Source organism: Mesoplodon mirus, assembly GCF_964341445.2.
Source record: "Mesoplodon mirus genome assembly, chromosome: 13".
Classification (NCBI taxonomy): Eukaryota; Metazoa; Chordata; class Mammalia; order Artiodactyla; family Ziphiidae; genus Mesoplodon; species Mesoplodon mirus.
The window spans coordinates 37,680,602-37,693,575 of NC_138989.1; the positions used below are offsets into that span (position 1 = coordinate 37,680,602).

At 45.0% G+C, this 12,974-nt stretch overlaps 1 protein-coding gene across 2 annotated transcripts in view; it reads left to right on the top strand.

The window, feature by feature from the left end:
- The window catches only part of COLEC12 (collectin subfamily member 12), a 187,708-nt gene that overhangs the window by 134,796 nt on the left and 39,938 nt on the right, over positions 1–12,974 (top strand). For both annotated transcript variants that reach the window (XM_082640417.1, XM_082640418.1), the window contains one exon: positions 10,374–10,496. In XM_082640417.1, coding sequence (XP_082496543.1) covers positions 10,374–10,496 — 123 coding nt within the window. The remainder of the gene's footprint in view (positions 1–10,373; positions 10,497–12,974) is intronic.

Here is a 12,974-nt window from a genome sequence, read left to right on the forward strand (position 1 = left end):
GATTTGGCCCCGCCTCTGCATGTAGGCTGCCTGAGGGCGTCTGTTCTTTGCTCAGACAGGACGGGGTTAAAGGAGCAGCTGATTTGGGGGCTCTGGCTCACTCAGGCGGGGGGAGGGAGGGGTACAGATGCGGGGCGAGCCTGCAGCAGCAGAGGCCTGCGTGACATTGCACCAGCCTGAGGAGCGCCGTGCATTCTCCCGGGGAAGTTGTTCCTGGATCACGGGACCCTGGCAGTGGCGGGCTGCATAGGCTCCGGGAGGCGAGGTGTGCATAGTGTCCTGTGCTTGCACACAGGCTTCTTGGTGGCTGCAGCAGCAGCCTTAGTGTCTCGCGCCCGTCTCTGGAGCTCCTTTAAGCAGTGCTCTTAATCCCCTCTCCTCGCGCACCAGGAAACAAAGAGGCACGAAAAAGTCTCTTGCCTCTTCGGCAGCTCCAGACTTTATCCCGGGCTCCCTCCTGGCTAGCTGTGGTGCACTAGCCCCTTCAGGCTGTGTTCACACAGCCAACCCCAGTCCTCTCCCTGGGATCCGATCTCCAGATGCCCGAGCCTCAGCTCCCAGCCCCCACCCGCCCCCGCAGGTGAGCAGACAAGCCTCTCGGGCTGGTGAGTGCTGGTTGGCAGTGATCCTCTGTGTGGGAGTCTCTCCGCTTTGCCCTCCGCACCCCTATTGCTGTGCTCTCCTCCATGGCTCTGAGGCTTACCCCTTGCCCACCCCCTATCTCCACCAGTGAAGGGGCTTCCTAGTGTGTGGAAACCTTTTCTCCTTCACAGCTCCCTCCCACTGGTGCAGGTCCCGTCCCTATTCTTTTGTCTCTGTTTTTTCTTTTTTCTTTTGCCCTACCCAGGTACGTGGGGAGTTCCTTGCCTTTTGGGAGGTCTGAGGTCTTCTGCCAGCGTTCAGTAGGTGTTCTGTAGGGGTTGTTCCACATGTAGATGTAGTTTTGATGTATTTGTGGGGAGGAAGGTGATCTCCACGTCTTACTCCTCTGCCATCTTGAAGCTGCTCTCCTACTTTACTTTTAATTATAATTGGTTGCATGCCTTCTGACTTGTTGGTGTAGTGATTTTCCACTTATATTTTTCAGTTTCATTCCTTTGACCTCTACAGCCAGGGCTGTCTGCTCCATGAAAAGATTTCTTCCTCTTTCTGTCCTTTGTCCAGTTTTAATAACAAGTGTGAATACCAAGCTGGTGAACAGATGCTCTTCACTGAATCTGGGGGCCACACCCCCTTCACCCCCAGTCCCATGGTCTGTAAAATAGAGCCTTCTCATTTTCCTCATTATTTTTACCAGCTTTTTTCCCCCCCTCATCTGGGTCATTTCAAATTGACTGACTTCTCATCGAGGTTCAGAACGGAGGCTACCTTCACCACAGAATAGATAATTACTTTAAAGCGCTGACAGGAAAATCTGTCACCTTGTCTGGCTCACTTTTCCCTTAATTTAAGTGTCCTCAACTATCATCTTCACTTGAAGAAAGTAAAAAACACATATTTATACAGGAATGAGGAGTGTCTGTCAGGCTGATTGATATTTTCACTTACATTGAGGTCCTTTTTCTTTTCATCAAAACACTCATTTTTTGGTTTAAAGAAAGTCAAGTAGATATGTGAGAGATAGTGGGTTGTCTTGCCAGCACCTGCTCCAAAGCATAATTTCCACATGCCCCAACACTGCCTCAGTAATCGACAACAAATACGCTATCATTAACTGAGACTTGCCCGCTCTGTTCAGCTGCCCTAAAATGACACTTTTTAAAGCAAGCACCTCAAGGCAAATGTTGGACTGTGGGTTTGCTTTCTCACCTCTGCCCTGTCAGGTTTAGTTCTGTGAGAGCTGTAGCCCTGCGGCTGGGAAGGGTCTCTGGGAACAGCTTGCATTTCTTTGGTTAGTAAATCCCACTGCACACCCCTTCCCCAGTGGTGAAAAGAAAATGCTTCCTTTCTAGCCGTGGGTTCCTGAGTGGTTGGAAGGTGCCCTGTATGTCTGCGTTTTGACTGTCAGGCCCTGAGCTGAATGCCTCTCCCAGGACGTCTACACCCTGGCCTGCAGGACACTGAGCTCAGCGTGTCACCCATCACCCAGGAGGCTGGACACAGAGTGGGAGAGAAGGTTGTGAAATCTCCACACCTGGCGCTGCTGCCAGTTTGTTTGACTAGGACTGGCTGAGGGGGTGACAGAGCCCGTCTGCCTGTGGTGGGCTCTACACTCCAGGCCCATATTCGTGAATCTGCAGGGCGTACAGGGTGTGTGAGAGGGGTCTGGTTTGTTCAGAGAAATGCAAAAGCAGCACAGCAGAACAATTACATTCCCATACCATGGTCATAGCCAGGGAGATGGCACTGAAATTACTTGAAAACCGTACAAATGAGCCTAATAGATTTATGCAATGTGAACCTCAGAGGAGCCGAAGGGGTCCAGGCCCAGCTGGGCTCGGGGCGAGGCTTATTAGAAGAGGGTTCATCCAGGAGGAAATTTGTGAGGAAATTAAACGGCTTTTAGTAGAAGTCGTTTGGTAGAGAGAAGAGTGCTGCAGGGAGAAGGGGGGCAAATCTCAAGACGCAGAGAGGAGACAGGCAGACGCTGAGGCTGCGCCATGAGGTCCCCGCCCAGCACCCCAAGCTCCTTCAAGCTTTGGCCCCGATGTTACTCCCCGAAGCCTTCTCTGACCACCTGCTTACACTGCCATCCACCTCTTCTCCCACGTTCCCTTTGTCCAGTCCTTGCTTTATTTTTCTCCATAGCCTTTAGCACCTTCCAACATACTAAAATATCCTCCCACCAGAGTGTACATTCCATAAGGACAGAGATTGTTGTCTGTTTTGTTCACCATTCTACCCAGCTCCTGGTACAGACTAGGTGCTCCATCCTTGTTTCTTGAATAAATGGGATGTAGCGAGAAAGAAGTATGGTGGGCTGTGTTTTGGGGTCTAAAGAACTTTGGCAGAGAATCCAGAGACCTAAGTCTTCAAGCCTGGGACAGCCTGGAGGGCAGAGAAGTTCATTGGACTGCAGTTTCCTCACTGGTAAGATGGACACTGGCTGAGGTGACCGCTGAAGTCCTCAGGTTGTGAGGTTCTGAGGACCTGGGTGGTCAGAGGATGGTAGGTAGTGAGCTTCTTGGTATCTACTTTGAGCCACCTGGAGCTGTTACTGTTGCAGTGGATTTCTGAACCATGGGGTCAAGCTGGTATTTGTAAAAAGAATTGTTTTTTTCCAAAGTACTCCAGGCAGGTTTTTTTTGGGGGGGTGGGGTGCATTGGGTCTTCATTGCTGCGTGTGGGCTTTCTCTAGTTGCAGCGAGCGGGGGCTATTCTTTGTTGAGCTGTGTGGGTTTCTCACTGTGGTGGCTTCTCTTGTTGCAGAGCACGGGTTCCAGGCACGCAGACTTCAGTAGCTGTGGCGTGTGGGCTCAGTAGTTGTGGCTTGTGGGCTCTAGAGTGCAGGCTCAGTAGTTGTGGTGCACGGGCTTAGTTGCTCCGCGGCATGTGGGATCTTCCCGGACCAGGGATCAAACCCGTGTCCCCTGCATTGGCAGGTGGATTCTTAACCACTGTGCCACCAGGGAAGTCCCCAGGCAGGTTTTTTTTAAAAAGGGGGTTAAGAGGCTAGATAAATTTTTATTACCACTCAATAAATCCTTCTTTCACCTCCTTCCTTTCCACTAACTTTTCTCTCCCAACTCCTGCAGGATTGAACCACCAACAATTATTTGGGTCCATAGATGAGTGCACCATTGACTTTTGAGGCTCCTATTTCAGTGAACTAGAACTTCAGAAGAAAACTCAGTAGGGGCAACCAACTTGTTTTGGTTTGAAGCTCAAAGCCCTTACATATCTCATAGTTTGCCTTGAAATTATAAAGCTACCTTCTCTTCCCAGGCCACCCCATCCCAGAAATTTCACCACCATTGGGGGATGATTCCCCTGAGGGGCTAACAGACCTTACCAGCCAAACCTCCAAGCCAGTCGTGACTCCTCACAGAGATAATGAAGATTTATTTAGGATGGAATTAACTTGGTGCTCAAGTATGTCACCACAGAATAGGAAGAGAAATTACAGCTTGTAGAAACCTCAGGCCTGTAATAGTTAACTTCCTGGAGACTAAATTTTCCTGCTCATTTCTGAGAAAGGCTTATCTGTCAACATTTGAAAGGATGTTTCTGCATTCCTGTATTTTGACAGAACACTTCTACAAGTCTAACCTGTCCACCTTCTACGGTTTCTCTCATTTGGCATCCTTCTCCTTGCTTTGTTTTGCTTTCCACCTCTGAAGGTCAACAAGCTTAGGGAAGCAACGTGTGATCATCTGGGTTCAGCTTCCAGCTCAGCCACTCACTAGCTTGGGTGCTCAGCCTCTCTGACCCCCACTTTCCTAAAAATCTATAAAATCAGGGTCAGAAGTCCTACTTGGCAGGGTTATTAAAGGGACTGTGAGTAGCTGGGCAGGGGGACGTGGTACACATCAGGTACTCAAGACTGGCCGCCATCCTTACCAATTCCTCCTCGAGTTTGCAGCAATAGCAAACTCTCATCCACTAAACAAATATCTCGTGGCTTTCCTCCAAATACCTGTGCAGTCTAAGTGTCCAGCTCAATTATACGACAGACTCTTGATGGTCCAAGCTGGAGCCAAATTTTCATGTGTCCTTTTAATTAAAAGATTCAGCGCCTAATCACAGAAGGACATTGTTTGGTGGTGCCGATAATGAAGTTAGTCAGGGCTGCTGAAGTGTATCATTAGGATGGTTGACAGTTCACTCTGCGCCCATGGAATAAAATGAATAGGAAGAGAGCCAAGGGGAAGGGGCCAGCCTGGAGGGACATATGTAAGAGATGTGATGGATGAACTCCTCCTGGATCTAGGATTCCGCTCCTCAGAACTGAAGGCATTTGTGTACACTTCATATAATAAAGGATTTCCTATTATAAAAACCACAAAGAGAAAGTAATAGCATTCTTTTGAGACACTATACGTTCTGGCAGATGTTATATATTCTGAGTGGCATCATTATCTGGCTTTTGCCTCTCACAATTCTTTTTTAGCAGGCAGGGTATACATTATAAATTTTAAACAAATAATAAATATAGATTTTTTACATTAAGACCAAACCAGAACTGGCTGCCTCTTTTAATATATACATGAAAAATTTTGGTCAAAAGAAACTATACCTTTGGTAAATGTGCAGAATATTAATATAAGCTCAGGATGAATGCTGAAGAGTTCAAATTCATAAAACTCTGTTCTAAATCATTTTTCTGGTTTGAATGCATCTTTATGAATATAGCGATGCTGTGAGGCTTCATTTATTTTGCACAGAAAGTGATTTTATTTTAAATTCTTGTCCTCTTTCTGTTACCATGATTCTCTACATTAGTTAAGAAACTTGGCATGATAAGTTGTCCAGGGCTGGGATTTATATTTGGGGAACTAAATACTCATTAATACTTTTTTTAAAATACTAAATAAATCCATATCCCATCATTTAGTAAACAGCCTTTATAATAAGGAAAAACTAATTATTCGTGGGATAAAGTGTTTTATGTATTTAGCTTCTGTTCTAGTGATGTTGCACTACATCCAAATAACTAACTAGGATGTTAACTCTTACTGTTTTTTTTTGCTTTTGAGGGCATTTTAATGATAGGAATGTATTTGAATCATCAGTTTTACCGTTAGAGCCAAATCATTCTCATGGGCTTATGGGAATATATGCCACCAGGCAGTAGATTAATAACTATTTAAAAACCACATGAAAACGTCACTGCAAAACTCAGATTAAAACCTGTGGTTTTCTGGATTTTGCAGTCTACCAGCTTTTTGAAGCTTCTCTATGGTAACATGATCTTTATGGCAACACCACTGAGCTCTGGACATTTATGATAATTAAGACAGCCCAGAAGTGCCGTACACTCGCCCACAGCGCCAGCCTTCACTTAAGGAGGAAGGGCGCTAATCAGCACGCATCCATGTTAACAGAGAGCCCTCTTTTGGTGATAGTAGAAAAATATGATAGTGAAGGAGACTGTTTTCCAAAATGATTGGCAAAACAGACTGTATTGGGGCCAGGACCACAGAACTTGGGAGGGCTCTTTATGGAGAACCACAGCAGAAAGGAATTCTCTTTGCTGGTGAATTTTTCTGGCCTTCTGCACTGTCATTCCTGCAGTGTTTCTCACTTATTCTCTCCAACTAGCTCACCCTACTCTGATCGGCGGCCGCACTGACCCCCATCTTCTTACTTAAAACGTGTTATTGGAAGCAGGGCAACACAGGGAACTTTGAGTTTGCACACTGGGGATGGGACCAAATTGTCAGCCTATTCTGAACTTCGTAGAATACTCAAGGAGTTAACCAGAGTGATTCTGGCTTCCTTTGGCCTCCCCAATGTTTTTTGTATAATAAAGACTTGGACACTGGAAAATGCATTCAGAACACAAGCCAAGCATTGAGTTCAGTGGGGATAGAGCAGGAGGGGTAACCCATGGGAGGGCATGGGTCCTGCAGGCACGTTCTGCCTGTGGCCTGCTGAATTGTAGATGTGCCGTTTGGGCCAGGTTTTGTGATAAGCTGGCTCTCTCGGTGGTGAGGGGCAAACTGCTTCACTTCCTGACCTAGAATCTCTTATCTGCAGCCTTGCGGATCCATTCCCCGCCCTTCCTACCGGCCCCTCGCAATGGGAACAGAGTCCCCCGTCTCTGGAAAGTAATGCTAAGAAAACAAACACTACAAAGGCTGGTAACAGGGGGATGTCTCTCTTGAATGTTTTTTGTGACCATCTAGGTTCAAGGAGGAGGGGTCCCCCAGCTCCTTGAGCCAGCAGGGTCTCTTTGTAGTAGGCATCCGTATGTTTGGCCAGATGTCCTCCCAGTGGAGGGCAGAGAGGGAAAGATAAAACAGAATTCTTATGAAAAATAAGTCTTGGGAGGGAGAAAAAACAATACGGAGAAATTGTGTCAAGTAGGACTGGAGACCAGGCGGTGCCATCTGATATTGATTAAATGCTGATAGAGTCAGCAACGAGAAATGCGTGTCACTAGGAAGTGACCCTTGTTCTTCAGCATGTGAAGCAGTGACAGCTGTCTGGGAGCAGATCTGCATGAAGACCACATGCACAAGATGTCCAGTGGCAAACACAGCAACAGCATGCATGGTGAGAAGGGGAGGAAAGGACCCCTGCACTGGACGTCAGGGCACGTTCCTTCTGATTCTGCTTTACCTCGCCGGCCTCACTCTCCATATCAGTAACACAATGATGCTTGACCGGATGACCTCTAAGCAATGCTCTAGCCCCAAATTCTGTTATCTATCATCATCTGCCCTCTGACCAAATCTTCTGAGGCTCTTCTAATGGAATGAAAGAAATAGCCCTGGAGAGGCATAAAGAGTTCACCCACCACAGTCCTAAAATCCAAAAGGAATGAAACCCTCCATCAACCATAAAATTGTCCTCCAATCTTTCCACAGCATCCCTGGGTCTATCCTCCTTCTGTGTTTTACAATTGCCACCAAAGCAAGTTAATTGTTTTCTGAACATGAGATGTGGCATATCTCTGGGTCTACCTGTGCTTCCCCCACTCCCAATTCCAAAAATATGCTCACTCTAACTGGATATAGGGGTCTTTGTTTCATTTTAAACTGCCAGATTATAGAGAGCTTACGAGCAGGTGTGTGTGTGTGTGTGTGTGTGTGTGTGTGTTCATCCTTTAGTTAAGGGTGAACGATTGAAAGTTTTCTTTGTTTTTGTTTTTTTCTTTTTGGCATCATCATGAGGTCAGCAGTATTTTGTTACAGGGTGAGGCTGGATTCCAGTGGGAATGGAAGAGGAATCTTCCACTGAGATCAAAAGATCTCACACTAGGATGGTGGCAGTGGAAATGGATAGGAAAGCTTGACCAGAAAGGCACCGTGGCATAGGGGAGAGGTCATGCGGTTTGGAGTCAGAAAGGCCCAGGTTCGAATCCTGGCTATGATGTCTATGGGATGTCATTTCAGCTCTCACTACCATGCCATCTTGAAGGGTTATTATATGAATTAAAGGTGATGTAAAGTACCTATATTAGAGTCTGGCACAGTGTAGGCAGTAAGTGAACATCAATAAACTGTGGATGAGATGATCATGACAAAAATATCCACAGGAAGATTAGCAGGGTCTGATGACCGATTGAGTTGGAGAATAAATATAAGAGAAGACTTCAAGGTATCTGAGTTTGACCACCTGGGGGATTGGGATAGTAGGAGTATTTAGATTGGATGGAAATAAAAAAGTTGGGTGAAAGCTGGAGATCTGGTTTGGCAGGACTAGTACCAAGGTCAGTTTTGGACACGAGAGATGGCACTGAAACATCCAGGTGGCAATGGAAGGAGGAGGATGGAAAAGAAAAAGAGTCAAGGAAATGAGAAAACTGCGATGCTGAGAAGCTGATTAACTCTAGGTCTGTTTGATCAATAAGTCTGACTTTACAGCTTTACCTTCAAGGAATTGGCTCACCAAGGTTGATCCAGCATGACCATCTTCTAAAACAAACCATAGCTCCTCAAAATGTGTTCCTCCAATGAAGCATCTCCTGGACCTTGTTAGAAATACAGAATTTTAGCTCCTGCTTCAGACCTGCTGAATCAGGATCTGCATTTCAACAATATGATTTGTAAGCACTTGACGGTTTGAGAAGCGGTGCTCTAAAGCATGGTGGCCAGACCAGCAGCATCGCAGCCCCTGGGAACTTGTTAGAAATCCAGATTCTCAGATGCCTTCTCAGACTTCCTGAATTAGAAAGGCTGTGTTTCAACAAGCCTTTCGAGTGAATCCAGTGCACCGCAGAGTTTGAGAATCATTGCTCTAAGTCATGGAACAGACAGATTGAGCCCCCTCCCCTTGGGTGTATAGCCCAGAACACTGGAGGGATTGGTTAAACCCTGAAACTTAATTTGAGTCATTGTTCTGTGCTGCTTCTCTCATCATTCTGCATTAAACACAGCTGAAGAACTCTTTTCACCGAAGAAGGGCACAATGCGTAAAATTACAAACCAAAGGAGAGAAACTTCAGCTGTGGCTTCATCTTCACAATTTACCCATCAAAAGTTATTGAGCACAATCGTAGAAGATCAGTCCTTTATGTGCTGTTGCTCCTGGGAGACGCTATTAGGAAGACACACATAGGGAAAGGAAGACTCTCGGGATACTCCTTACAATGTGATTTTCACATTAAAATGTCGAGTCTATGTCTTCTGTGTTTCTCATTAGTCCGATGGCAAGTTCCCTTTTTATGGGTTAGTTTCTGGAGTCACTTGCAGAAGTGTTGGTGGTTTACCACTTAGACTAGAATGTTTTTCAAAAAGTTCAACTGTGAGCACTAAAAATTTACCTCTCATCAAAAATGTCTGGTTTTTCTGGTTCTCTAGTTGTTATGTAAATCACTGTGTTAACTTAAATAAGGGTCAGTGTCTATTTTCTGTATATATGTAATGTACAAAGATGGTTATATATGGAGCATTTTAATCATAAAATTACCTATATTTTCTGCTATAGGTTATAATACAGTATAGCCAGTGGCATGCTGGTGAAGCAATTGAGGGTGTGGGAGGGCATCATTTGTAGTGTTTGCCAATTTCCATGGTGTAAATACTCCCTCCAGGGTTGATTTCAAGCTGCCAACTGTTTAACAACCAGTTCCCAAAATTCCTACAAATTTGACAGTTGACTCTTGCAAGCCAGTAGGAACTAGTTCGAGCACACCACTGAAACAAACATCAAGGGACAAGTCACTTTTTTTTTTTTTTTTTTTTTGCGGTACACGGGCCTCTCACTGTTGTGGCCTCTCCCGTTGCGGAGCACAGGCTCCGGACGCGCAGGCTCAGCGGCCATGGCTCACGGGCCCAGCCGCTCCGCGGCCTGTGGGATCTTCCCGGACCGGGACACAAAGCTGTGTCCCCTGCATCGGCAGGCGGACTCTCAACCACTGCGCCACCAGGGAAGCCCCAGTCACAATTTTTTGTTGTTGTTGGTTGTGTCTGAATTACTGTAGGTCCAATAATGGCTGACACAAGTGGATTTGGGTGTTTTAAATCTCTTGTTATGTAGAGATCTTTATTGAAATTATAATTATCATAATGGAATGTGATCTTGAAACTGTTCTATGAGACAAAGTTCTCTATTTTCAAGTCATTAAATACGTTTATAATAATATAATGGCGAGATTTAAAGTGCTTGTGTTGTTCAAGTATGTTTAATTTTAAAATACCACTTATCCTATAGTAGGGCATATGTAAAAACTATATTCTTAGTTATGGTATTTGAACCAAAATGCAGAAAGATACTTTTGAAATGTGTTTTTGGTTACTATTATTAAGATTTGACTTTTCTTACAGGTATTCAGGAAGGAACACAATGTACCAAATGTAAAAATAACTGGGCACTGAAGTTTTCTATCATATTATTATACATTTTGTGTGCCTTGTTAACAATCACAGTAGCCATTTTGGGATACAAAGGTAAGTACTCTTTCCTTTTTCCTTCCAAATAGCAAGTTTTCTTTCATTAATTTAAGCCTGAAAAAACAAGTACATTTGCAAGTGTGAAGTATTTCATTAATATAACTCTTGCCAACAAAACTTAAACATCTTAAGCTCCATCTTTGTGTCTTGAGCTTCTTGTAGCTGTGGGATCTGAAAGGAGAGAAGTAGCAATTCCTTTTGAGTCATTTCAACCATAATCATGGTCCTCTATGAGTTATAAAATTTTTTCCTCTTTGTTGCTTTTTCCTACTTATTTCCAAATACTCCCTCTTCCTCTATCTTTTTTCATCTTATCTCTAAGAGGCCCCATGAAAACCCTGGAGTCAGCACATGGGAAAACTGTATTGACAGAGGATAAGACCTCCAAGAGATACGACTTACTTCACCTAGGGACTGGCCAATTAATTCCCTTTTGTTTCTCTTCAGCACATTTACTGTGGTCACTGTTTATATACCCCCATTAAAATACCACCCTGTAGAAATGAAAAGAGGTGGCACCACCACCTCAGCTGTACTTTATGGCACATTAGGCATTCTTTCAACATGTCTGGTTTAAGGTCAGTGGAGGATTTTTGCCTGAATCCTCCAGATCTGCAAAGTGGGTTGGTTCCCCCCACCCCCCCGTTCCAGACACTGCAGGTTGAAGGCGCCCTCATTCAGAATCACAAACTACGTAAACCCTTTTATAGAAAACAGCCATGGGGGACTTCCCGGGTGGTGCAGCGGTTAAGAATCCACCTGCCAATGCAGGGGACACAGGTTCAAGACCTGGTCCGGGAAGATCCCACATGCTGTGGAGCAACTAAACCTGTGTACCACAACTACTGAGCCTGCCCTCTAGAGCCTGTGAGAAGCCCGTGCACCGCAAGCTCGCTGCAACTAGAGAAAGCTCGCGTGCAGCAATGAAGACCCAACACAGCCCTAAATAAATTTATTTATTTATTTATTTATCTTAAAAAAAGAAAAGAAAACAGCCACGGAAGCCTCACAGAGACATGCGAGATAGATGTGATGTCTGGTTTCAGCAAGAGGCAGACATGGGGTCTGTTGATCTTCGCTCTGCCTTCCCTCAGCACTGACAGATTAACAGTGGAGAATTCCCACATGTTCCCTTCTCTGTTCCCTGCCCCATAGACTTGACCTGGGGACAGAAGGATGCAAAGTGAATTCCCTCCAGCTTGTAACTCCTCCCACTGCTCTCCCAGTGTTTATCGGTTTCCTGAGAAAACAATGTACTGGAATAAGAATGGGCTTTGGAGCCAGACAGTCCCGGTCCAGTTCTTGAGTCCACCATTTGTAATGCAATTGTGAATGTTTATTAAGTGCTCGCTGGTGTGCCGGGCATCACGCTCAGTCCTCTACATGGCTGTGTAACCTGGGTATGAATCATAACCCCTTAGTGTTTCTGATTTCTTATCTGTAAAATGGCAATCATAATGCCACTCTTCAAGGTGACTGCGATGAGCAAAGATGATGTAACTGAGTCACCAGTACTAAGGTTGGTCCCGGTAGCGAGTGGCTGAATCTCTCTGTTCTTTGCTTCTTCATAACTGCGTTTTTACAGCTCTAGCTATGAGAGTGGCAAAACATGTTAAAAATACTCAGTATAGTCAAGGCTTGTTAAGTCCACTTCTAAGGCTATTTCCATGGAAAACTGTGTGCATCCTGTAGTGGGCTGACTGATGAACTTGGGCAATGGAAGTTTGGAAAATTACCAGGTCATTTTATCCATTTGCGATGAGTTAATCTAACCTGGGATTAACAGATCAAGTGTTAAGAAAGGCTATTAAATCATGGCGGGGCTGGACAGGGGGAGGCGGGGCAGGAAACCTAGTGGGGAAAAGGAAGGTGTTTTATGTCCCAGGTAATTCAGCCTGGTTGTCTTCCTTTACTGGGTCATTTAGGTCATTACTCACTTCACAACTTTTCCTAGTGAACTCAGATAAAGGAGATGCTTGAAATCAAACAGTCATTTAATAGGTATCTTTAGGGCTTAGCACTGTGTGATATGAAAGTAAACAGAGATGAGAAAGGTTTGAAGAAATACCTCTGTATGGTATTTTGTCATTTTTACCTCTGCAGAAAGATAAGGTCTAGGATCTTTATGCCTTAAGAATTATACAGAAAGATACAAAATAGGGGGCTTTGTTTGTTTATTTTTAAAGTACAGATATTTCCTCCATTTTTATAACAGTAGAAAGCCCTTCTCGGCTCTGGCATATTTGTGTGGGCTGGTCTATTCACCCGGAACACCTTTTCCCTGTTCTCCACCTTTCTCTTTATGACTTTCTCTTCCTTCTTTCCCTCATGTCTCCCTCAGACACATGTCCCGCAAGAAGCCCCTGAAAGCTGAGTTGGGTGCCCTCCTGCTGGTCCCCGTGGCATCCTTTTTTACTCTTAGCCCCTGTCACACTGTATCATTATGGCCAGTGGGTCTGTCTCACCACCCAAACT